Source organism: Mastigoproctus giganteus, chromosome 6, assembly GCF_048544385.1.
Source record: "Mastigoproctus giganteus isolate SK-2022 chromosome 6, ASM4854438v1, whole genome shotgun sequence".
Taxonomy (NCBI): Eukaryota; Metazoa; Arthropoda; class Arachnida; order Uropygi; family Thelyphonidae; genus Mastigoproctus; species Mastigoproctus giganteus.
Window position 1 is genome coordinate 33,511,090 of NC_143580.1, and position 26,154 is coordinate 33,537,243.

At 39.3% G+C, this 26,154-nt stretch overlaps 1 protein-coding gene across 1 annotated transcript in view; it reads left to right on the forward strand.

Annotated features, from left to right (window-relative positions):
- The window catches only part of LOC150084145 (small subunit processome component 20 homolog), a 343,987-nt gene that overhangs the window by 50,504 nt on the left and 267,329 nt on the right, over nucleotides 1-26,154 (forward strand). Inside the window, exons 7-8 of the mRNA XM_090376133.1 lie at nucleotides 16,070-16,193; nucleotides 24,422-24,580. Of these exons, the coding sequence (XP_090232259.1) occupies nucleotides 16,070-16,193; nucleotides 24,422-24,580 (283 nt within the window). The remainder of the gene's footprint in view (nucleotides 1-16,069; nucleotides 16,194-24,421; nucleotides 24,581-26,154) is intronic.

Here is a 26,154-nt window from a genome sequence, read left to right on the forward strand (position 1 = left end):
GGGCAACAAGATTAGTGAATGGAACAAAGGGATGCTCTTACGAAGAAAGGCTTAAGTTTTGCAAATTATAGTGTCTGGAGACTAGGCACCAGCGAGGTGATCTGATAGAGGTGTATAAAGCCTTGAATGGTTTAAGCATGCTCAATGCTGATGGGATTCTTCCTCTAGCTCAGAAAAATCACCTGAGAGGGCATAAATTCAAATTGAGGAAAGACAGATGTAGGATAGACGGGAGGAAATTTGCCTTTAGCCAGCGGGTGGTTGGTTGGTGGAACAGACTTCCATCCCTTGTGGTGGAGGTTGATAGCCTAAATAAGTTTAAGGCTCAGCTGGACAGGTATTTGGAATGAACAGAGGGGTGAAGTGGAAGTGAGTTTTTTTTTTTTTTTTTTTTTTTTTGGCTGATGCTGCATAAGTTTGCTTTCTTGCATCAAATGCCTCTACTAATGCTAATACTAATGCTAATGCATTTTCCTAATCACAGGATTCCAAATCAACAGGTGTTTACAGATATACACAGACAGCTATGAGACTGGATCATTCATAATAAAATCAGAATACCAGCCAGCTATTCAAGAAGATGTTGTGCCTATGATGCAACATAGCCAATCAACGAGTACTCGCAGGTTATCTGCATACCTAGCAATCCCCTATGTAACATGTATGGAGAATGTTACGCTCTGAGAGGTTTTATCTGTATCATCCTCAATTCAGCATCTTCAAGAAGGAGATTATGGTGCACGATTAAATTTTTGTCAATGGCTAATTGCAAACAATGGACTTTGTGGACATGTTTTATTCACCGATGAAGCAATGTTCACATGTGATGGGGTGAGTAATAGGAGGAACACACGTGTATGAGCCAACGATAATCATCATGAAGTAATTGAGACTAACTTCCAACATTGTTTTTCATTAAATGTTTGCTGTGGCATCATTGGCAACCTGCCAATCAGACTTCATGTCTTCAATTAATAATAATAAATATGTTTATTAATACACTAAAAATGTAATGTATTTCAAACACCTTTACAGCCAGAAGAAAGGTTAAATGGCTTCTGCAATGAGAGAATACATGACAAAATTTACAGACAATATTCATTAACATAACAAGACACTGGGGATTTGTATGCTAACTTTCTGGAAAATCACTTCTCACACCTTTTAGATGATATTCCATTAGTAACACAAGCCTAGATGTATCTGCAGCACTGGAGCACAAGCTTGTTTTCGTCATCATGTGTAGACTATCCCAATCTTGTGTGTCCCAGTCGTTGGATCAGCCACCGAGGCCCACATTCCTGATCAGCACAGTCTTCAGATTTAAATCTGCTGGATTGGTGAAAGAAATGAAAGAGGCGAAAGACTTGTGGAATTTGCAGAATCTCAAGGATTGTCAGTAATGAACACTTTTTTCAAGAAAAGGGTGAACAGAAAGTGGACATGGAAGAGTCCAAATGGATTAACAACTAATGAAATTGACTTCATTCTCACTAACAGAGGATATATTGTGAATGATGTTACCGTCCTGAATAAGGTAAATGTTGGGAGTGATCACAGAATGGTAAGATGTACACTCGATATAGATGTAAGAAAAGAAAGGAAAAAACAGACTCGAGTAAATAATACAAAGGTCTTTGAGATAACAGAAGAGGAGAAAAAGCAGTATGTACTGGAACTTAAGAACAAGTTTGAGCTTCTGCAGACTGCTCAGGACCAAGATATCGACGAGGAATATTACAACTTTCTGAAAGTGATAAAGCCCAAGAAACCTATAGGAAAAAAGAAATCCAAAGAAGAAAAAATTAGTCAAGTAACACTTGTTATGATGAACCGAAAACGAAAAATGAAGAGCAAGATAAACAGACAAGTAAAAAATTGAGTATAATGAGTTATGCAAAGTCAATAGAAAGAGACTCAGAGAGGACGTAAGAAGATTTAACACAAGAAAAGTAGAACAAGCATTAAGGGAAAACAAAGGATTTAAATCAGTAGCCATGAAGAGTAATACAGAAAGACAAATGATACTGAAACTGAAGAATAGCGATGGTGTACTTATAAACACCAGAGAAGGCATAATTCAAATAGCAGAAGACTACTATAGAGAATTATACAAGGAGCGAGGGAATGATGCCAGCAGTGGGGAAGATGGATTGCAAATTAGCAGCACATACGACATACCAGATATTCTTCCTGATGAGGTAGAACGTGCATTGAAAAAAATGAAGAATCAGAAAGCCCCGGGGGAAGATGAAATTACTGAAGAGTTGTTAAAATTTGGAGGAAGAGACATAACACAAAAACTGGCAAGGCTCTTCACAAAGTGCATTAGAAAAGGTGTGACGCCTAAGCAGTGGAATAATGCAATCATAGTTTTGCTGCATAAGAAAGGAGATAAATCAGAAATTGGAAATTATAGACCAATTAGCTTGTTATCCCACATCTACAAGTTGTTCACAAGGATCATTACTAACAGATTAGAAAGAATACTTGATGAGAATCAACCGAAAGAGCAAGCTGGTTTTAGGACAGAATTCTCAACTATGGATCACCTTCATGTAATATCACAGCTAATGGAGAAAGCAAATGAATATAAAACACCATTATGCCTGGCATTTGTGGATTATGAAAAGGCATTTGACTCCATACAGCATAAGGCAATGTTTCAGGCATGGAAAGACAAGGCATAGATACCCCACATATTATGATTTTGAAGAAAATATATGAGAATGCTACCTCCTTTATTAGACAAGACAAAGACAGTAGGAAATTTAAAATCGAGAAAGGAGTTTGGCAAGGAGACACAATATCTCCGAAGCTGTTTACTGCTGCCCTTGAGGAAGCTTTCAGAAGATTAGACTGGTCACAGAAAGGAGTCAATGTGAATGGAGAGTACCTAAACCATTTATGATTTGCAGATGACATTGTGGTCATAAGCCACGATCCCAAAGAATTAGAGGAAAATCTTAATCAGTTAATCACAGTTAGTAAGGATTTTGGACTAAAGATGAATATGGCTAAAACAAAAGTAATGATGAACAAGTATGCCACAGAAAGGGAAATAATGATTGAAGGAGCAGTAATTGAAAAGGTGGAGTCATATACTTATCTGGGACAAGTTATTAGCCTATCTTGACTTCCAGCCATGATAAATGGCTGGAGGTCAAGAGAAGAATAAATTTTGGATGGATAGCATTCAAGAAATATAGTCACATACTGAAGAGCAATATCCCAGTTTGTCTGAAATGTAAAATAATGAACCAGTGTATACTCCCCACCATGACTTATGGAAGTGAAACTTGGGCACTCACCAAAAGAATGGGAGAGAAGCTGAGAACTACACAGCGAAGAATAGAACGAATTATATTGGGAATCAGACTGTTAGATAAGAAGAGAAACACATGGATTAGGCAGCAAACTCAAGTAAAGGACATTCTTATCAAAACTAAAGAACTAAAATGGTCTTGGGGAGGACACATAGCTCGAAGACATGATGATAGATGGACTAAGAAAATAACAGAATGGTACCCAAGAGGAGCTAGAAGAAAACCTGGAAGACAAAGGTAGAGATGGATAGATGAAATTCATGAGTTTGTGGGTAGTAAATGGATGGCCAGTGCTCAAAACAGAAGGAACTGGAAAGTTGCTAGAGAGGCCTTCATCCTGCAGCGGATTGAAAATGGCTGATGATAATGACTATTTTTTACTAGTTCAACACAAAATGGTTGTCACTTCTAATCTCAGAACACAAAGACAGGGTTGTGTTTGGTTTAAATACTCTTATTTATGAATAAAAAAGCATGATACATGATGCTTTCTAAGTACTGATTTCTAAATAGCCTTTAAGCTGGTAACAGCCACTGGCAATTTTAACTGCTGGCTGAAAATTATAGTCAAAATATATATGTATTATTTTTTTTTAATTTAATTTCAAGTTTATCATTTATGATAACAGCAAAACAAAGTTTAATTTAAAAATAATTTACTTAAGTAATTAAAAATTATTTACTAAAATAATTCATTGTGAATAAATACTAATAATAATAAGGGACACGATGACCCAGTAGTTATGACACTGGACTATCCGGGTTTGGGTGCCGCTTTGGCGAAAGCGAACACGGCTCCATCATGCTGGGAGACCGGAATATAATAATAATAGTAAGAAATTACTGTTATTATTACTACTATTATTATGACAATGTACAGGTGGAGACTACATACCAAGTGGTTGGAATGATTCCTGGATATTCAGGTCACTGGAGAGCAAATAGTGGACTAGAAAAGGACCATCGTCATGAACCTAATAGCTCCTGCAATCTTGGAAAAAATCAAGCAGGATATAAGTGATCAACTACAAAAAGAACAAAGAATACGGACAACCTGGCCTACATCGATTACCAAGGAAGAAAAGAAGAAATACGACCCAGAGCAGCTGAAGTGGAAAGAGACAAGGTCTTGGTAATATCCAGAATAGAAGATGAGTGGAGGAGGGTCCTAACAGAATTCAAAGGAATGGAACCCCATGTGATACCAAAGCAGAGACCCAACAGAATACTGTGGAGAGTCACGGACCACCTCAATCAGCAAATAACACCTCGTTACCTCTACAACAATGGTGCAACACTGGAGGCCATCCATACAGCCGTATACTGTGCTGCCATAGCAGCCACTAGGATTAATGGAAGAAAAACGAGAGACCAGCAGCAGAAGAACCGAAAAAAAGAAGGAACTGCCAGCATGGGAAAGAAGACTTCAGCAGAAGATAGAAGAATTAAGAGTCAAGATAGGCCAATTGACCCAGTACCAACGGGGTAATAGGAATAAGAAATCAATTTCAAAAGTAAAGAGCATCCTCAAGAGAGACAGTGTCCACAACAAACACGATACCAAAAATCAGAGAATAGAAGAATACTTGAACACATTGAAGAAGAACCTCCTCGCACTTAGCAAGAGACTATGCTGATACAAGAGCTCCCAGAGGAAAATAAACAACCAAATCTTTGTTGAGGACCAAAGAGCCTTCTACATGAGTCTCAGAGAAGACAGGAAGGATGGAAAAGGACTACCAGAGCAGAAGGTGATCGAGGAGTTCTGGGACAATGTATGGAGCAGTGAAGTAAGACATAACAGCTGAGCTCCCTGGATAGAACTAGAAGGGAAGAAAACCAAGGACGTACAACGGATGAGAGAGTGGGAAATTTGTGAGGAAGAAGTAAAACGGTCAATCAGGAACTCCCACAACTGGCACACTCCAGGAATAAATAACGTTCACAACTACTGGTGCAAGAAGCTCACTTGCACACACACAAGCACCTACCAGAGCAGTTCACTTCAATGGTAAGGCACTCAGAGACAATCCCGAAGTTGCTCACTCAAGGAATCACATATCTGAAGCCTAAAGATCAAGATACAAGAAACCGGCTGAAATATAGGCTAATCACCTGTCTCCCAATGATGTACAAGATCCTGACCAGCTACATAATCAAGAAGATATCAGACCACCTGGTGAGCCAAAACATAATGGCTGAACAGAAAAAAGAATGCAAGGAGCAATTAACCATAGATGCCGCAGTTATAGAGCAAGCCTACAAGAAGCGCCATAACCTGTACATGGCCTACGTCGATTACTGCAAGGCCTTTGACTGTGTGCCTCATAGCTGGCTGATAGAAACACTGAAGATATACAAAGTGAATACAACATTGACAAACTTCCTAGAAGCAACGCTGGCAAAGTGGAGTATCACCATTAAGGTTGAGAACATCACAACTAAACCAATCCCCATCGGGAGAGTAAACTTTCTCCTGAAATCTCCTGAGCCCACTGTAGTAGTAGTAGTAGTAGTAGTAGTAGTAGTAGTAGTGGCACATGATGCAAGAAAGCAAGTGTAGGAGCTTATGCAGCATCAGCCAAAAAAAAAAAAAAAAAAAAAAAAATCACACCATTCCCTCCAAATGCCTGTCCAGTTCCTCCTTAAATTTATTTAACCTATCAACTTCTACAACGACAGATGGAAGTTTGTTCCAGCAATTAACCACCCGCTGGCTAAAGGCAAATTTCCGCACATCTATTCTACATCTGTCCTTTCTTAATTTGAACTTATGTCCCCGTAGGTTGGTAATCTGAACAAGTGGAAGGATCCCATCAGAATTCAGCGTGCTCAACCCATTCAAGGCCTTATAGACCTCAATCAGATCACCGCGCAGGTGCCTAGTCTCCAGCCACTGCAATTTGCAGAACTTAAGCCTCTCTTGGTAAGAGAATCCCTTCATTCCCCTCACCAATCGTGTTGCTCTTCTCTGTACACGCTCAAGCAAATCTACATCCTTCCTAAAATGAGGCCTCCAGACCTGTACGCAGTACTCAAGGCGTGGCCTGACCATTGCCTTATACAGAGGGACAATCACCTCCTTTTCCCTGCTAGCAAAATTCCTATATATCATTGACAAAACCCCATGACCCGCCCTAGCAGCCTGTCTGCACTGCTCAGAAAACTTCATATCTGACTGCACAATTACTCCCAGGTCTTTTTCATTTTCTACCACCTTAAGTGTAGTACCACACAGTTGGTACGTTTCTCTGGGGTTATTTCTACCCATATGCAGTACTTTGCATTTGTCAAGGTTGAACTTCAGTTGCCACTTCTTAGCCCATCTGCCCAAATTATCTAGATCCTGTTGCAGTAGCACACTGCCATTACTGTCATTAACAACCCTGCCAACCTTTGTGTCATCTGCAAACTTCGACATTAAGCCTGATATACCTTCATCAATATCATTGATAAATACACAAAACAACAGTGGACCCAACACCGAACCCTGTGGGACTCCACTAATAACATTAGTCCACGAAGAGCAGCACCCATTGATTACCACCCTCTGTCTTCTCCCACTTAACCATCCTTTTATCCATTGTAGCAACTTACCCTTAATACCATTCTGCTCCAATTTGTACAGTAGTCTTCCATGCGCAACAGTGTCAAAAGCTTTCCTGAAATCCAAGTATATGATATCAAAATTATTTTTTGCATCCAGTTCCTTTGTGACCACATCATAATAACCAATCAAATTTGTCAGACAAGACTTTCCCTTAACAAACCCATGCTGTGTTTGAGTTATCGCTGCAGTCTTGTCTAGATGATCCTGCAATGCATCTTTAACCAGCGACTCCATTATTTTACCCGGAACAGAAGTTAAACTAACTGGTCTGTAATTACTCGTGTCACCCTTCGATCCACCTTTGTGAATTGGGGACACATTTGCACATCTCCAGTCCGTGGGAACCTCCCCTGAGTCCAAGGATGCTCTCATAATTATGGCTAAGGGTTTGCTTAGTTGCTTTGCCGCCTCCTTTAAAATAACTGGATAGATCCCATCCACCCCAGGTGCCTTTCTTATGTTTAACTTCAACAATTTCTCCTCCACTTTGCTCTCAGTTATTACAAAATCATTAAGCACACTGCTACAATTTGATAACCTTCTTCCATTTTCAAATTGTAATAATTCCTCACGTGTGAATGTAGATGCAAAATACTCATTCAGTTTGTTTGCTATCTGAGCAGGATCATCAACAGTCGAACCATCGATGTCAAGTGGTCCAATCATATTCATCCCCTTCCTTTTAGAGTTTATATAAGTAAAGAAATCCTTGCTGTTTTTCTTAGCATCTTTTGCCAAAGATTTCTCGTAATCCGCCTTCGCCTGCCGAACCTCCTTTGTGACCTGATTACAGACTAGCTTATATCTGCCACAGGTTTCTGCGTCACCTGATAATTTATATGCATCCCATGCATTTTTCTTCTCTGTCACGAGTCTCATTAGTTCATTTGATAACCATTTAGGCCTAAACCTTGAACGATATTTCTTAATCGGTATATAAAGTCTAGTAGCTTCCACGATTAATTCTTTGAATGCTTCCCACTTAGAATTTACTGTTTGTAACATCGTCAGTTGATCCCACTGTACAGAATTTAAAAACTGTCTGAGACCACTGTACTCCCCTTTACGGAAGCAAAAACCCTTTCCTTTACCCCTGACGGTAGTTACCTCTTTGAGTAAATCCCACTTCAGCACACTGTGATCACTGCCACCTAGTGGTTCCTTTATCTGCAAATTCTTAATACACGAATGATCACTGCTGATAACCAGATCAAGAGTGTTACTTTCTCTGGTTGCCTCTCGAACATGCTGCTGCAGAAAACAATCATCCAATAACTCCACAAAAGTCTGACTAGTGTGTGAGTGCCCAACCCACAAGTTCCAGTCAATATCTGGGAAGTTAAAATCCCCCATTATAAGACATTCTGATTTACTGGCCCACTCTATTTCTCTGTACAATTGTTCATTGTACTCATTCAAGTCATTAGGCCTATAACACACTCCTACTCTTATTTTTCCTTTCGCAGTGCTTATCTCACACCAAACTGACTCAACAGAACACTGTTCATCTATATTAACTGGGTGCACTTCCTTTGATTTTATGTTTTTCTTAATTAACAGCATAACACCCCCTCCCTTTCTGTCCTGTCTATCCTTTCTGTACACATTGTACTCCCCAAATTCCAGTTCTGCATTCCTTATATCTTTGTGACACCACGTCTCTGCTATCCCAACAATATCCGCCTTTGATGTCTTGACCAACACTTCAAATTCATCAAATTTATTTACTATACTTCTAGCATTGGTATACATGCAAGCATACATGCTCCTATGCCTATTCCCTGTTACCCTAACACATCCCATATACCCAACTATTCCATGATGACTGCCATCCGTCCCTGAAACCCCCAACACCCCTCGCTCCAGGTCGCTTCTTATTCTAATAGAAGTTGTGCAAGAATCACCTTCACCTCTGCCTCCGGTTACTGTTAAACTATTAGTCTTTGTATCCCCCCAAACTAGCAGTTTTCCGACCCACCTAACACTGCCTCGATAGCATCAGCAAATATTCTTGCACCCTTTCTATTTAAGTGTATCCCATCCCTGTAGAAGCAATCTCTCCTGTTAACAAGTACAGTCCAGGCTGAAAAAAATTCTACCCCTTGAGCCTTGCACAATCTTTCCAGGGCCGAATTGATCGACAAGGCTCTCATCATGTACTCCCTCCTATCGTGTCTGGGCAGAATTGCAGACACTTTCAAATTCAACCCTATTTCACGGCTTTTTTTCAACAGTGACCTGTACTTGTTGAGTAATTCCGCCGGTCTCCTACTCTTAATGTCATTAGTGCCAACGTGTACAACTATATCACCTTTTGTGCCCTTGAAAGATGATATCCGCTCTACAACGTCATCAACCTTTGCCCCTGGCAGACATACCCTGGTCCTGTTCCACCTATCCTTTTTACAAAATATATTCCCCGTCTCCCTGACAATAGAGTCTCCAACAATAACTAGTTCCTTTGGGACCAGCGCATTCTGCTTTGGAGATTGCCGCCGTGTTGCCCGATGCCCAGGAGTGAGCTCTGGCGTTGAGGTGGGCAGCTGAGAGCCTGATGGGCCCCTCAATTTAGATCTTTCGAGGGCATCCACCCTGTCCTTCAAACTCTCATATAGGCCCATAACAACGCTGAGTTGTCGCCTGATTTCCTTACACTCCTTACATCGCGCACACACAAAGACATCCCCCATGGCAATATCATGTTCCGTTCCAGAGAGTTCGGCAAACATTTCACAAGTTGCACATTTTTTTAGGCCGTGATGCGTTGGAGAATTGCCCCCCTCAGTTCTCCCCCGATTCACAGCACTCCTGCCACTTTGTGCCCGTTGCTTTGCTGCTCTAGTCTGGGGCATGGTAGTTTAAATTAATAAAATCAATAAATTAAATATCAATAGTATTTGAATATAAACTATTAAATAGAAACAGTGAAGCGTATTACTATATAATTATGCGTTAGAGCTACCTAGCTACCTCAATTAAAAAATTTGAATTCCCTACCACTATATCCAAAAACAATGGCTACAAAATGGAACGAAATAACGGTTTTACCTATCGTAAGTAAAATCCACAAAAACTCTTTATCTAAATTAAAAATAAAAAATAACCAGCGTAACTATAACTATATGACTACATATTAAGTACAATATAAAATAACAATCATGTAAATAAAAGGCAAAACACTTATTGTTTTTGCGGAGCCTGTAACTGTCAGCTGTAACTTTTAAAGAGATTCAGCGCCCTGTGGTTGTCTAGCAGTCAGCCCACTATCCACCGTGCTCAACAGCAGATATAACCTCAAAGTAGGGAAGGGAAAACCTGTATGCTCTCACAAGAAACATGATGTACATGGATGACATCAAGCTGTATGTGGCAACAGAGAAGCAGCTCCAGCAGCTACTCTGGATCACTGAAGAATTCAGCAATGAAATCAGGATGGAATTTGGTTTAGACAAATGCAAGACCCAGTGACTGCACCAGGGAAAATTGGTCAGCCGAAACTACCAGCTACACACTGGCAAAGAGTTTGAAGTCATTACAGAGGGAGAGACCTACACATACCTGGGGATGATGCAGGCTCAGCAGTTACGGCACAAGGAAATCAAGGCCTGATGAAGGCAAAGCTGAACAGAGGAAACAGTTAAAGCCATAAACACCTATGCAGTCCCAGTGCTAACACTGGGACTGCATAGGTGTTTATGGCTTTAAGTGTTTGGGATCATAGATTGGACTAACACTGTGCTGGAGGATATTATGCGAAAGACAAGGACGTTGATGACCAAGAGCCGCCAACAACGCTCAAAGTCAGCCATGGAGAGACTGACAATAGCTCGAAAAGAAGGAGGAAGGGGGCCCTGATAGACCTCATCAAGCAACAGAAAACAGCAATAGCAAATCAGAAGGATTACTTCCAGAAAAACACAGAAGCACTCTACCAGGCTATAAGGAAGATAGACAAGTGGCATACCCCCACTCAATCTAAGTGAGGAGTCCCCTCCTGCTCAGGAGGCACAAACAAAGACACTTCAGTGACCTCTATGTCACATTGATAAAATGGCTTCCAGTGCATGGCTCACGAGTGGGACGCTCTTTCCCCAAGATTGACAGATTCATGCTTGCCATCCAAGACTAGGTGGTCATCACAAGAAACTATAAAAAAAATCGCCAAGGAGCCCAGAGTGTAGAAGATGCTACCTGACCTCAGATACAATCCAACACGTCATTGCGGGATGCAAGGTGATCACCCAGACTGAGTACACTCGTATACACGACCAGGTAGCCAGGATAATACATCAGAAGCTAGCAAGGAAATATCAGTTGATCAAAGAAAGTGTACCATGTTAAAAGTACTAACCCCAGGTCATACTAGAGACTCCAACCCAGAAGCTACGCTGGGACCACACCATAACAACAGACAAGGGAATCCCACACAACCGACTGGACATAACCCTTGCCGACAAGAAGGAAAAGGCTACCTATCTGATTGACATAACGGTGCCTAACACTGGCAACATCCAGAAAACCCATGAGGAAAAAATCAGGATGTACACAAACCTAAGACAGGAGATAGTAGTAGTAGTAGTGGCATGTGATGCAAGAAAGCAAGTGTATGAGCTTATGCAGTATCAGCCAAAAAAAAAAAAAAAAAATCACACCATTCCCTCCAAATGCCTGTCCAGTTCCTCCTTAAAATTATTTAACCTATCAACTTCCACAACGACAGATGGAAGATTGTTCCAGCAATTAACCACCTGCTGGCTAAAGGCAAATTTCTGCACATCTGTTCTGCATCTGTCTTTTCTTAATTTGAATTTATGCCCCCTTAGTTTCATAATCTGAACAAGTGGAAGGATCCCATCAGAATTCAGCGTGCTCAACCCATTCAAGGCCTTATACACCTCAATCAGATCACCTATCAGGTGCCATGTCTCCAACTGCTGCAATTTGTAGAACTTAAGCCTCTCTTGGTAAGAGGATCCCTTCATTCCCCTCACCAATCTTGTTGCCCTTCTCTGTACACGCTGAAGCAAATCTACATCCTTCCTAAAATGAGGCCTCCAGATCTGTACGCAGTACTCAAGGCGTAGCCTGACCATTACCTTATACAGAGGGACAATCACCTCCTTTTCCCTGCTAGCAGAATTCCTATATATCATTGACAAAACCCCATGACCTGCCCTGGCAGCCTGTCTGCATTGCTCAGAAAACTTCATATCTGACTGCACAATTACTCCCAGGTCTTTTTCATTTTCTACCACCTTAAGTGTAGTACCACACAGTTGGTACATTTCTCTGAGGTTACTTCTACCCTATGCGGTACTTTGCATTTGTCAAGGTTAAACTTCAGTTGCCATTTCTTAGCCCATCTGCCCAAATCTTCTAGATCCTGTTGCAGTAGCACACTGCCATTACTGTCATTATCAACCCTGCCAACCTTTGTATCATCTGCAAACTTCGACACTAAGCCTGATAATACCTTCATCAATATCATTGTTAAATATACAAAATAACAGAGGACCCAACACCGAACCCTGTGGAACTCCATTAATAACATTAGTCCACGAAGAGCAGCACCCATTGATTACCACCCTCTGTCTTCTCCCACTTAACCATCCTTTTACCCATTGTAGCAACTTATCCTTAATACCATTGTGCTCCAATTTGTACAATAGTCTTCCAGGTGCAACAGTGTAAAAAGCTTTCCTCAAATCCAAATATATGATATCAAAATTATTTTTTGCATCCAGTTCCTTTGTAACCATATCATAATATCCTATCAAATTTGTTAGACAAGACTTTCCCCTTAACAAACCCATGTTGTGTCTGAATTATTGCTATAGTCTTGTCTAGATGATCCTGCAATGCATCTTTAACCAGTGACTCCATTATTTTACCCAGAACAGAAGTTAATCTAACTGGTCTGTAATTACTCATGTCACCCGTCGATTCCCTTTTGTGAATTGGGGATACATTTGCACATCTCCAGTCCGTGGGGACCTCCCCTAAGTCCAAGAATGCTCTCATAATTATGGCTAAGGGTTTGCTTAGTTGCTTTGCCGCCTCCTTTAATATAACTGGATAGATCCCATCCACACCGGGTGCCTTTCTTATGTTTAACTTCAACAATTTCTCCTCCACTTTGCTCTCAGTTATTACAAAATCATTAAGCACCCTGCTACAATTTGATAACCTTCTGCCATTTTTAAACCTTAATAACTCCTCATATGTGAATGTAGATGCAAAATACTCATTGAGTTTGTTTGCTATCTGAGCAGGATCATCAACAGTCAAACCATCGATATCCAGTGGACCAATCAGGTTCATCCCCTTCCTTTTAGAGTTTATATAAGTAAAGAAATCCTTGCTGTTTTTCTTAGCAACCTTTCGCCAAAGATTTCTCGTAATCTGCCTTCGCCTGCCTGACCTCCTTTGTGACTTGATTACAGACTAGCTTATATATATCCTAGCCTTCTATGTTGCCTGATAATTTATATGCATCTCATGCATTTTTCTTCTCTGCCACTAGTCTCATTAGTTCATTTGACAACCATTTAGGCCTAAACCTTGAACAGTATATCTTAATAGGTACGAAACGTTTAGTAACTTCCACGATTAATTCCTTGAATGCTTCCCATTTAGAATTTACTGTTGGTAACATCGTCAGTTGATCCCACTGTACAGAATTTAAAAGCTGTCTGAGACCACTGTACTCACCTTTACGGAATCAAAAACCCTTTCCTTTATCCCTGATGGTAATTATATCTTTAATAAATCTTACATCAGTACACTGTGATCACTGCCACCTAGTGGTTCCTCTATCTGCAAATTCTTAATACACGAATGATCACTGCTGATAACCAGATCAAGAGTATTACCCTCTCTGGTTGCCTCTCGAACATGCTGCTGCAGAAAACAATCATCCAATAAATCCACAAAATCTTATTAGTGTGTGAGTGACCAACCCACAAGTTCCAGTCAATATCTGGGAAGTTAAAATCCCCCATTATAATACATTCTGATTTACTAGCCCACTCTAATTTCTCTGTACAATTGTTCATTGTACTCATTCAAGTCATTAGTCATTAGATCAAAGAGATGTGGCATATGCAACAAGTGATGACCAACCCGATCATCGTGCCAACCACCCGTATGGTGCCAAAGACCCTACATAACAGCCTAGCAGCAATAGGTCTCCCAGGGGAAACAGCTACAAGGAACTCCAGAAAGTCACAATTCGTAGGATAGTCAGAGAGTTCTTAACCAACAGGAACACCAGACATAACAACCACCTTGTGTACTTGGTAGCAATACCTGTCACAAAGTGGAACCCCCCCATCAGGAAGAAATAATATAATATGAGCAACAATAATAATAATAATAACATGTAAGCCTAGAAACTGGCCTTCGAAACCAGTCTTTATTTGGCACAATCTAGCAAATCTTTCATCAGATTCAGTATTCCAAAGTGTTGCAATTCGCATGCATGAGTTATTTCTATGTAACAATAAGAGTGTTTCAGAGTGGCACATTGCTGTCTTCTGTTAACTTAAGAATTTCAGTTAACATTTAATTTTATATAACATTTAAAATTTTAAATAGCATTTAATCATTTGTAAAATCTGTTATAAATACAAAAAGATTTTTACTTTTATTTTTTTAGCATTACTGTGTAATACCATGGCTTAATGCTACTTTATAGCTAGCTTCTACTGCTTTTACCACTGTTAGGTTTACCTCTGTCCAATGTTTTTTAAAATATGTAGAGTAATTGTCATTTCCTATCATGCTCATGGCTAAGTTGCCAATGCACCAGAAAAAAAAATCAAATCAAATAAATCTATCATGCTATTTAAAGCTCAGTACTATTCTTTCTTTGTCATTAATTTCTACTGCCCTTTCTAAAATATTACAGATCTATTCTATATATTCTTGTATATATGTTTTAATTATTTATATATATATTTTTTTTTGAGTCTTCAACTGATTGTATGTGTAGGTACATTTTATAAACCAACACAGCATAGTGCATCTTAAACTTTTCCCAAATAATTGTACTGTATAATACTTCCTATTTATTAAGTTTTTGTCCAAGCTGGGTCTGAAAATTAATTACTTCTACTGTTTTGCCTTTATCTCATTTTAAAACAAAACTGAAGCCATTGTATAGTTAAAGAAGTTATTCCTTAAGATAAGTTAAGCAGCAGCCATTATCAATCCACTGCAGGAAGGACGCCTCCTCTAACGATTCATGTTGAGGGAAATGGACCATAATCTGCCACGCTGGTCCAGTGCGGGTTGGCAGATCGACTGCATTTAGAAGTGTGGGGCTTGAATCTTGGTCTACTCGAAGAGCGTGTGCTACTGCACTCCCACTCCTGACCACTCAACTACGGAGGTCGTTCTACTCCATAAACTAACACTTTAATATATTTTTCTGATGTGTTGACTGTCAGGTATTTCTGACACAAGATCATTCTTTAGAAAGTGGACAGAAATCTGCATTCTTGATTAGTAAATTTCATGGGTATATTTGTTACGGAATAATTATTAACAACTGCTATACATTTAAAAGACTGTTTTGTCCTCTTCTGTAGTGGCTTTTAATACAAAAACTATGGTAATTTAATTTAACATGGCAGAGTGTGCTTGGCTCAAGATTGCCACTTTCTCAATTTTTGAATGTCTCGATGTTTGATGCTGGTGATATCTCATCAGCATATCATCTGGTAACAGTGATTGTCTGTACAATTGTGTGGCTACTAGCATTGTTACCACCATTTGCATTAATATTTTTGGATTATTTTGCTGATATTCGGTGGCTGGGTTGAGAAGTTGACCTGTATGTTCTGTGGCCATCTTCTCAAATGTGGAGGATGGAAGAATAGTTTGAAACCTGTTGCTGAACCTTTAACTTTTGTCTGGCCTGTGATTCAGGTCAATATATTTTTTAAAAAATTATTTGCATTTAACTGAGTTGTAATGATGTAATGATTTCTAATTGTGATGTTATGATTTGCATTTAACTGAACTCTGGGATTCTTAGTTATTATAAATTCCATGTGTTAAATGACATTTGTTAAATACAGATAAGTAAACATATTTACTTAGCTGTATTATTGTGTTTCTTTCACCTTAGGCAATTAGCACCACTTTTCTCTCTGGTAATAGAACAGAAGCCGAGGATGGCTCTTGTTTCTATATTTTCTGCTTTATCAAAGAAAGAACAGTCCCTTTGTTCTTTGGCTTTAGTTGTTAATCAGGTAGGTACATTTTCACTGATTTTACAATTTTATGTACTTAAAACACTTTTCTTATTGTTAGCTGAAAGTATAAATATTATTTTAGAGAATCTAGTTATCAAGTGCCCTTCTCATTAATTATTTTCTTTCTTTCACTAAGTTTCCATCCACTTTTGTATCCAGTAAAAATTGATGGAATACTTTCTTATGTATATAATAATTTATTGTAAGTTTATTTGAATATTGCTTATTGTATAGTTATAATTGTATTTGTATAATTTGCAAGTTATAAGTGTATAATTTATATCTATAGGTTTAGATATAAAATTAGATTATCAAACAAACATTTTCCATTTACTTTTGTAAATATTTTAATAAATTATAGAGAAACTAAAATTATGATAAGAACTGTAAAATCAAGAAAACTAAAAATAGATTACACCAAATCTCTTTTGCATAAACTTTTTTCAGAATTTTCCTGCAGGTGAAATTTTTTATACACTTGAGAAAACCTATAATCACAAATGAGGTAATAAATCTTATTGTATCAACTAAGCCATATGTATGGTTTTGATATTCACCAATATACTACATTTCTAAGTAATGTTTTGTTAAGAAAAGATTTTAAATTTTCATAATTACATTTTCTAGCAATAAATGAAATGGATATTATTTTATTGTTAAATATGTTGCTTATTGAAATTGGTACATCTAGAAGGTGTGGACAGATCTGTCCACACCTTTGAAAATTTGCGTGAATATTATTCAGGTATAAATATATTTATTTGTTGTTATTATTATTATTATTATTAGCCATATGGTGCAAGGAAGCCTGAGGCTTATGCTACAAGAGCCAAATAAAAAATAAAAAATAAATTCTGAATTACCGTGAGAAAGAGAGGGTGGAGGGGGGGAGAAAGTAGAAGGGAATCACCAAGGAGAAGAATGATGATATCCAGCTCAGGACCCTGGGTGTGCCAAGCCCATACTCACCAGATGTGAGCCCCTGGGGTTAAATATATTTATTTATTAAAAACAATTAACTTTTCAAAACAGTCATCTGGAGACATATGAACTGGTTATCTTGTTTGTGGATAGGTGTTAAAATTGAGGTGTGTAAATGCATGTTTTCCTAAGAGTGGATACCTACAGCATGTGCTTGGAGACATTATGGTAGACCTATGTATATTTGAGTAAACTGATTATTAAGTAGTTATTGTGGCAGATCCTGCTTATGTGAACTATATTTCAGTAAACTCTAGAAAGATGGTTGTAGACCTGTATCTATACTAATCACCCAGCTGCTGGATCCATCATAAAGGTCAGAATGTGTAATCAGGGGATCTGTTTAATTGGTAACAAGGCACAGATCTGTGACTACCCACTGTGTTTCCAACATCGTGGTTTAGCCTGATGCTGTCCTTATCAATGAACACCATTAACCAATAAAGACAGTAATTGGGTTTCATTCTCAACGTTCATTGATCATGGGAGTTCCATCATTTGCAGTGATGTCAGGAAAGAGCTCCTTAGCATTGTACATTTCTCAGTGACATCATGATTCTGTTAAGAGTGCCCTAGCACTCCAACACAATGCACGTTTGCATCTGAAGTGGGGCTTGAATCTTGGTCTACTCGAAGAGCGTGTGCTACTGCACTCCCACTCCTGACCACTCAACTACGGAGGTCGTTCTATTCCATAAACTAACACTTTAATATATTTTTCTGATGTGTTGACTGTCAGGTGTGTTCATGAAGATGTGTTGGAGAGAAACATCATTTACCCTGCATTTGGGAATTCCATACCATTTGCCCCTCGACGTGGGCACCTGTACGTGGTGAGGGGACCTCCCAGTGACGCTGCTGGACTTCCAGACTAGCATCACTGGGATCCAATGCCCACGGCCTAGGTTCCAGGCTAACATCAATGGAATCCGGCGTGTTTGCTGTGCACTGCGACCCATGGAAATTCGGAAAGGGGGTCCTGGTGGTTGAGGGGCTCAGCTTCAATGCACCACTTTGGCCCCTGCTTCGACAAGATGGGTGGTCCTGGAAGGCGGCCCAGCTAGGATCAATCGGCTAGTAGGTTTGCCTGCGAGGGTCAACTGTGTCAATACCATGCCCCTACCCTCATGATCCGAGGGTCAGGATTCAGGCTGGTGGCGGTGCGGGTATGGTGTCTGGGTAGCCCTGGCATTCCACTCCTGAGCGCATTTATTGCATGCCGGGTAGTGGGTGTCCCTTTGGGATCCATGGTGGGTGGGGAGCCCGGCACTGAACCACTTCACAAACTCCATGAATCCTGATAAACTTACTTCTTCGGGGGCCCCCAACCTGGTCCCTATCTACAAACATAGGCAACGACACAGACAGCACTATTGCTACAAAGAGGCAGCGAACTGAAATACCATCAGGGCCTGTCCCAAGGTTCTTAATTATACACTCCACCAGCAAAAAACCGATTGGTAAAATGTCACCCTTCTTTATACAGAAAAGGTTAGATGGGTTAGCAGGTTCACCCAAATCAGTTAAGAGGCTCCATTCTGGGGATCTCTTGATTGAAACTAAAAATGACAGGCAGTCTGAACAGCTACTCCGAGTAACATCAATCGGAGGAATACCCATAACAGTGACACCACACAGAACACTCAATTCATGGAGAGGTGTAATTTCAGAGTGGGACCTTCTTGACGTTACCGAGTAGGAAATCTGCTCAGAATTGAAACCACAGGGAGTTATTACCGTTAAGAGAATTAATGCGCGTAGGGATGGGAAACTTGTTAAAACCAGAAACATTATCCTGACATTTAACTCACCTAAGTCTCCTGATGAGATTAAAGCTGGCTTCATCAACTTTCCAGTGCATCCATATGTTCCAAACCCTTTACAGTGTTTTAAATTCCACAAATATGGACATTCTCAAATGGCCTGCCGTGGAGTCCTTGCATGCACTCGATGTGGTGCAAAGGACCACGAAACAACAGCATGTTCAGCCGCAAAACCCACCTGCATTAACTGCGAGGGAGAACATCCAGCCTATTCACGAGCATGCCAGAGGTGGAAAGAAGAAAAAGAAATTCAACGGCTGAATGCAGAGCTAAATATATCATACCAGGAGGCAAGGAAAGCGGTGAAACCTCTGAATATCAACAAAGCTACCTATGCCCAGAAGGTAGCAGGGAGATGTTCCATTGGAACTCAGACGGGCATGACCATCCCTCCAAAAGAATCATTCACTCCCATCGCACATTATCTCTTAAGTCCTCAAAAATCTGCACAGAAAGACCAATCAGCTGCCACTCCTATATCGGTACCTCCTAATGCTCCACAAGTAAAAAAAACAATTGCGAAAGAAAAGAATAAGAAAGTTGGAAGTATCCCCTAGTACCCGAGAAAACATGGATGTCGAGCAGAAGGAGGTACAAGAATATTCAGCCTTAGAGCTCTTTACTGAGGGGGATATGGACACTGGACAGCGTCCATACTTCCCCGCGAAGGATAAAGCCAGGACTGAAAAAGGTAAGCTCTCAGCACCTCGGAAGCCACCTGATGGACCCACGAAGCCAAAATAATGGCCAAATTCCTACAATGGAATTGTCGTGGATTCCGGCGAAACAATGATGACATCAAAGCCCTTCTGCAAAAATAAGCCAGTCTGCTTTTGCTTACAAGAGACATACCTGAAAGCAAATGAAAACCATTCCTTTCGTAACACTACTATCGTTCGAAAGGACAGAACTGGGGATGGACCTGCTCGTGGGGGTTTTGCTATACTTCTGGGCAACCACATTTCTGGGCAACCACACCCCATTTCAAACTATTGCACTCACCACCAACAGAGAAACTGTAGCGGTTTGCCTTACGGTAGGGTTCTTATTAACCGTCTGTTCAGTTTATTTGCCACCTGGGGCTGATATCTCCCAGAAAGACCTTGATGATCTCATTGTGCAGCTGCCTACTCCTGTCTTACTCCTGGACGATTTCAATGGACATAACACCCTGTGGGGTACTGCCGACGTTAATGGAAGGGGACATGTCATAGAGCATATGCTCACTGATAATGACCTTTCCCGTCTAAATGTGGGAACTGACACCTTTTCCCACATGCCTACTCTATATGCTCCCCCTCTCTCTTTCCTTCAATCACTTGGGAGGTAGAGGAGAACCTTTATGGAAGTGATCACTTCTCCGTGATAACCAGTCTACTTAAAGGGATGCCATGCCCACCTTTTAGGTTACCGCGATGGAAGATTGAGCAGGCTGACTGGAATACCTTTCAACACCTGGTAGACTTTAACATCAGTATAGTTAGTCAGGAGCCTATCAATGATGCAGTGGTGTACATCACAGAAAGCATTGTCCATGCAGCTACAACTACAATTCCGAAAACTTCAACCAAGTTTCCACCATTTCCAAAACCTTGGTGGAATACTGAATGCACAGCAGCAGCAAAGAAAGGCACAAAATAAAGCTTGGGGGATATTCCAACGATATCCTACCACAGCCAATCTCTTAGCCTTCAAACGTGCACGTGCAAAAGCACAATATATTCGTCGCCAGAGCCAAAAGGAATCATGGATTTGCTTTACATCCACTATTACCCAGTCAAACAGCAGTAAAGCTAGATAGCTTTACTGCTGGGACAAAACCCGGAAAATGAAGGGTAAATATACATTGCACCCTTCATCAGTCCTGGAGTGTAATGGATGCGTTATTGCAGACCCAACTGCAATAGCCAATGTACTTGGGGAGACCTTTTCTGCCATCTCGTCAACATCTGCTTACTCCCCAGAATTTCTAGTCTGGAAAGATAAACTTGAAAAGCAGCCAATTAACTTTAAATCTAAAAGGTCTCATCCCTATAACGGGCCCTTTGCCATGGAAGAGTTAGAAACAGCTTAACTCTTACCAAGGCAAGTGCTGTTGGACCAGATCTTATCCATTATGATATGATCAAACATCTGTCTGCAAAATCCATGGAATAACTGCTCTTTCTATATAACAGAATATTTCAAGAAAAGCAGTTTCCGGATTCCTGGCATAAGGCAATTGTGCTTGCCTCTCCTAAGCCAGGAAAGGATCCTGAAATCCCAAAGAATTACCGTCCTATTGCTCTGACTAGCTGTCTGTGCAAAATTCTGGAGAGAATGGTCAGTGCCCGCCTTATCTGGTATTTGGAGGCAAATGGGTTCCTCTCCAGATTGCAGTGTGGTTTCCGTAGGAATTGGTCAACTTTGGACCATTTAATCAGGCTCGAAACTTCCATTCGAGATGCCTTTTTAAAACAAGAACACCCGGTGTCCGCGTTCTTCGATATGGTAAAAGCATATGACACAACTTGGAGATTTGGAATTTTAAAATACCTCTACAGCATTGGCCTTAGAGGTAATCTCCCCAATTTTATTAAAAACTTTTTGTGTCATCGTTCTTTCCAAGTCTGTGTAGGATCTACTCTCTCTCTCTCGCTCTTTTAGCCAATAGGAGGGAGTACCTCAAGGATCTGTTTTAAGTGTTATGCTTTTTTGCCATCAAAGTGAATTCCATCACAGAACAACTTCCTCGAACTGTAAACTGTGCCCTCTGTGTTGACGATTTTAGCATAATCTGTCATTCCTGCAACATGAGGGTAATTGAGAGGCAACTGCAACGTGCCATTGACCATCTGAACTCATGGTCAACGAATAACAGATTCAGGTTCTCTCCACAAAAGACATGCAAACAGTCTTTTGTTTGCATGTCTCCACAAAACCACAAAAAATATATTACATATACCAATTCTCTGAGCTCATTGCAGGCTTTATCATCGATGAGGTTCAACCCTCATCCTGTCCTGACTTGGATACAGCAGAAGCTGCACTTCCTTGCACAATCTGAATTTGATGTTCGTTTCTGCTGGATCCCAGGCCACATTGGGATCTCAGGAAATGACTTGGCAGATATTGCAGCCAAATCAGCGAACCTCTTTAACTCGTGCCTGTTAGTCCCCTATACAGACTACAGGCAAGTAATTCGAAAGAAACTGGTATCCCAATGGCAACACTCATGGCATGGACAAGCTGCAAACAAGTTATATTTATAAGGCAATGGTCAGGCCACACCTAGAGTACTGTATACAGGTCTGGAGGCCTCATTTCAAGAAGGATGTAGAGCTACTGGAACGAGTACAGAGAAGGGCAACAAGATTAGTGAATGGAACAAAGGGGTGCTCTTACGAAGAAAGGCTTAAGTTTTGCAAATTACAGTGTCTGGAGACTAGGCACCAGCGAGGTGATCTGATAGAGGTGTATAAAGCCTTGAATGGTTTGAGCATGCTCACTGCTGATGGGATTCTTCCTCTAGCTCAGAAAAATCACCTGAGAGGGCATAAATTCAAATTGAGGAAAGGCAGATGTAGGATAGACGTGCGGAAATTTGCCTTTAGCCAGCGGGTGGTTGGTTGGTGGAACAGACTTCCATCCCTTGTAGTGGAGGTTGATAGCCTAAATAAGTTTAAGGCTCAGCTGGACAGGTATTTTGAACGAACAGAGGGGGTGAAGTGGAAGTGGGTTGTTTTTTTTTTTTTTTTTTGGCTGATGCTGCATAAGCTTGCTTTCTTGCATCAAATGCCTCTACTAATGCTAATGCTAATATGAGATTAAGCCTGTAATTAAACATTGGCAGTCTAGTCTGCACAGAAACTGAAAAGAGGAAGTTGTTCTATCTCGGCTGTGCATAGGACATTGTCACTTGACACATTGCTATCTGCTAAAAGCAGATGACCGTCCTATGTATAGAAATTGTGACACCATTTTAACAGTCCATCATATTTTAATTGAATGTCCGTCTTTTTATAATGATTGTCGTTTATGTTTTAGCCATCTGTCTGAGCCTTATACACTCAGACAGATTTTATCAGACAATGACAACGTGTCAGCTATTTTTAAGTTTTTACAACTTATTAATCTAAATAACTCTATCTAGAATGTTTTTATCGTTTTATGCTTTATGAACGTTTTATATCGTATACTCTTTTACAATAATATACAAACAATTGTAATATTATAGTTTTATATTTTACAACTTTTTGACTTGGCGCATGATAGCCTTAGATGCTAATGCGCCATAAAATCCTAAAACAAACAAACAAACAAGCCATACCATTTGATGGTTGAAGTTGTGTTTTGGGGAACCATTAACTGCAACAGTTGTACGGCTCTCGTTAATATTCAAAGCATTTCAACCATTATACTGATACCATTTTGAAGCCCATTCTTCTGCCATTCATGTGCTCTGCCCTAGACATATTTCAACAAAACAATGATTGTCAATGTAACACACAGATATCCTTACTGTGTTTCATAATACTGTGTGTTTCTGTAGCCTACCGAGGAAACACATCGGTATCATGGTGCATATTTGGGACATGTTGAGACATACTGTGCCGACTTAAACTGTTCCTCATCTTGGAGTGTAGTGGAAAGGTGTCCCACAGAATAACATTCAGCACCTTTTTGACTTACTGTGAAGGCCATATGCAATAATGATGCTTGTATTTTGAAAATAAATGAATTTATTTCAACTTTCAAACATAGTCATCTCTGGCTCTCTGCACCAGCCATTCCAACTTTTGTACATTCATATTATGAAACATCCTTGTTTACGTTTAATCCTATTTTAATGTATAGCAAACATTAAAATAATTTTTCTTCTAGTTATATTTATTCAGCCAATGGGAGAAGAGAGATGTGGGTTACGTGGTAATATGTAACAAATACTAAAATACGTAACAGAAGCTAGTTTTACTGAGGTAAAACAAGCTTCTGTTTAAGTGTGATCACGCACTATGTTTATCTAACAACCATGCAGTACCATGCTTATTTATGTATTCATAGCAGAGGAAGAGACACACACACACACACACACACACACACACACACACACACACACACACACACACACACACACACACACACACACACACACACACACACAGTGTCCAAAGCTTCTTTAAGTATTTTATTTTACTTTATCAAAAGAAACGAGTGCTATGAGCAGGGGGCGACGCCCCCTAGTTGATTATTAAATATAACTATTATAATTGTTATATTTAATAATGAAACATAACATGATACATTTAAGTATAAACAAATTAAAAGAAGTATAAACAAACAAACAATTTTTGCTTATTAATTTTACAATGCAATTGTCTCTCAATGGGTGGTAACTTCTTTTTGCATAGTATCAGAAAATATTTTGTTTTCTTTTTTTAGATTAATGCTTGGAATCCCAGACACATGGAAGAACCAGATTATGCCACTCGACTAGCTGGACACAAATTAGCTCTTGAACTTATAAATGCTGAAGATCAAGATGTAGATGTAGATCTTATTCTCATTGTAGTATATAATTCTTGCTTCACTATAAGAACTGTAAGTAAATTCATATATATTGCTTATTTCTTGCTTCATAAAAGTGAAAATTCTGCAATTGCTCTGCGAATTGCATAGTGATAGTAAAAATAAATACACTTTATGAAAATTAAAATTGGAACCCCAAACCAAATTCTAAAGTTGCTCAGGATTGCATTAATCATAGTGAATCTTAAATAGTTATTTTTGAATACCTTTTCTTTTCTAATTATAATAAGTTAATATAGTTTTATATAATTGAATTTCCAGATTAGTGCTATTCATATTTTCTTGTGTGAATAGTACTAATTATTCTTATGTAAATTTAATGAAAACTCTGACACTAGGTCTCCAATACCTACTTCAATATATATTTCCTGTGCTTTTTTTTTTTTTTTTTCTTGTAAAAAAATAGGTGCCAGTACTCATTCTTTGCTATCAGGAAAAATTGAAAAGTAAACTAAAAAATTATTTCCTGATATTGTTACTTCAGTTGTAATGTTTTTGGAAAAGAACAACAAATTAAGTTTATTAACACGCAGTTTATTAAGCATAAATTTATTATACAAGCATATAAATAATAAGTAAAAATAAGTACCAAGTAAAAAATAATAAGCAAAAATAAGTACCAAGTAAAAAATAATAAGTAAAAATGATTTTATAATAAAGTTTTATAGAATATTCCAAATTTTTATTAAGTTCTCATCCGACACAATATGCCGACTTCTTTTCTTACTGTTTGCATTGGTTGCTGAATGACGTTTCCGAAGCAGCCACAACTTGACATATTTTGCTGGATCGAATTGTGTCAGCAGTGGGCCTACAATTTTAAGAAACAGTAGCAAAGAAACTGTTTTTGTCATCAGTGAAGCTCTGGTTGGGCTGACAATCAGATTCATTTGTGAAAATCCTTGTTCACATTCACTTGATGAAATCAGTATTGTACTCAGAGCATTCATCAAGTGCTTCAATCCTTCCAAAACTGTCTTTTCAATTAGGTATTCCTGAAATCCACGAATTGTATCTCTTTCATTTAATTGAAACCTATTTGACAATTTTCTGATTTTATTCTCACCAAATATCACTTTAGAGTTAATATCTTTGGGCCAATGTTTCCTATCAAATGCTCAGGCCGACACTGCCAAATCAGCACTTTTACCATGAAGCAGTCTGCTTTCTACTGATTGTTTCAAAGTTCTGTAGAAAGCTTCTGGATCGATTGGAGAATAATTTCTGTAATCTGTTCCATGGAGTGAAACTCCTTGAAATCGTAGATTTTCGGCAGCTTTGGTGGCATTTCTGTAATACTGTCCTGGAACTGTTTGTCTTTCATGAAAAAGTTGTACAACAATTTCTACTTTTTTATTCGGCCTGTACAAATCCCCTATATTGCACTCCTGTAAGTCCAAACTGATATCTGATAATTCTTGAAGAGCATCACACATTAAACCTAAGTCTAATATAAAGTTTGTAGTCGTAATTTTGTCCTGTAATATGTGCATTTTTCTTTTTAGTCCTGTGTTGAGTCATTCTTTGCTTCTTGAAAATGATTAACTAACACCTCATAGTTATTCCAAACAGCCAAAACAGGCTGG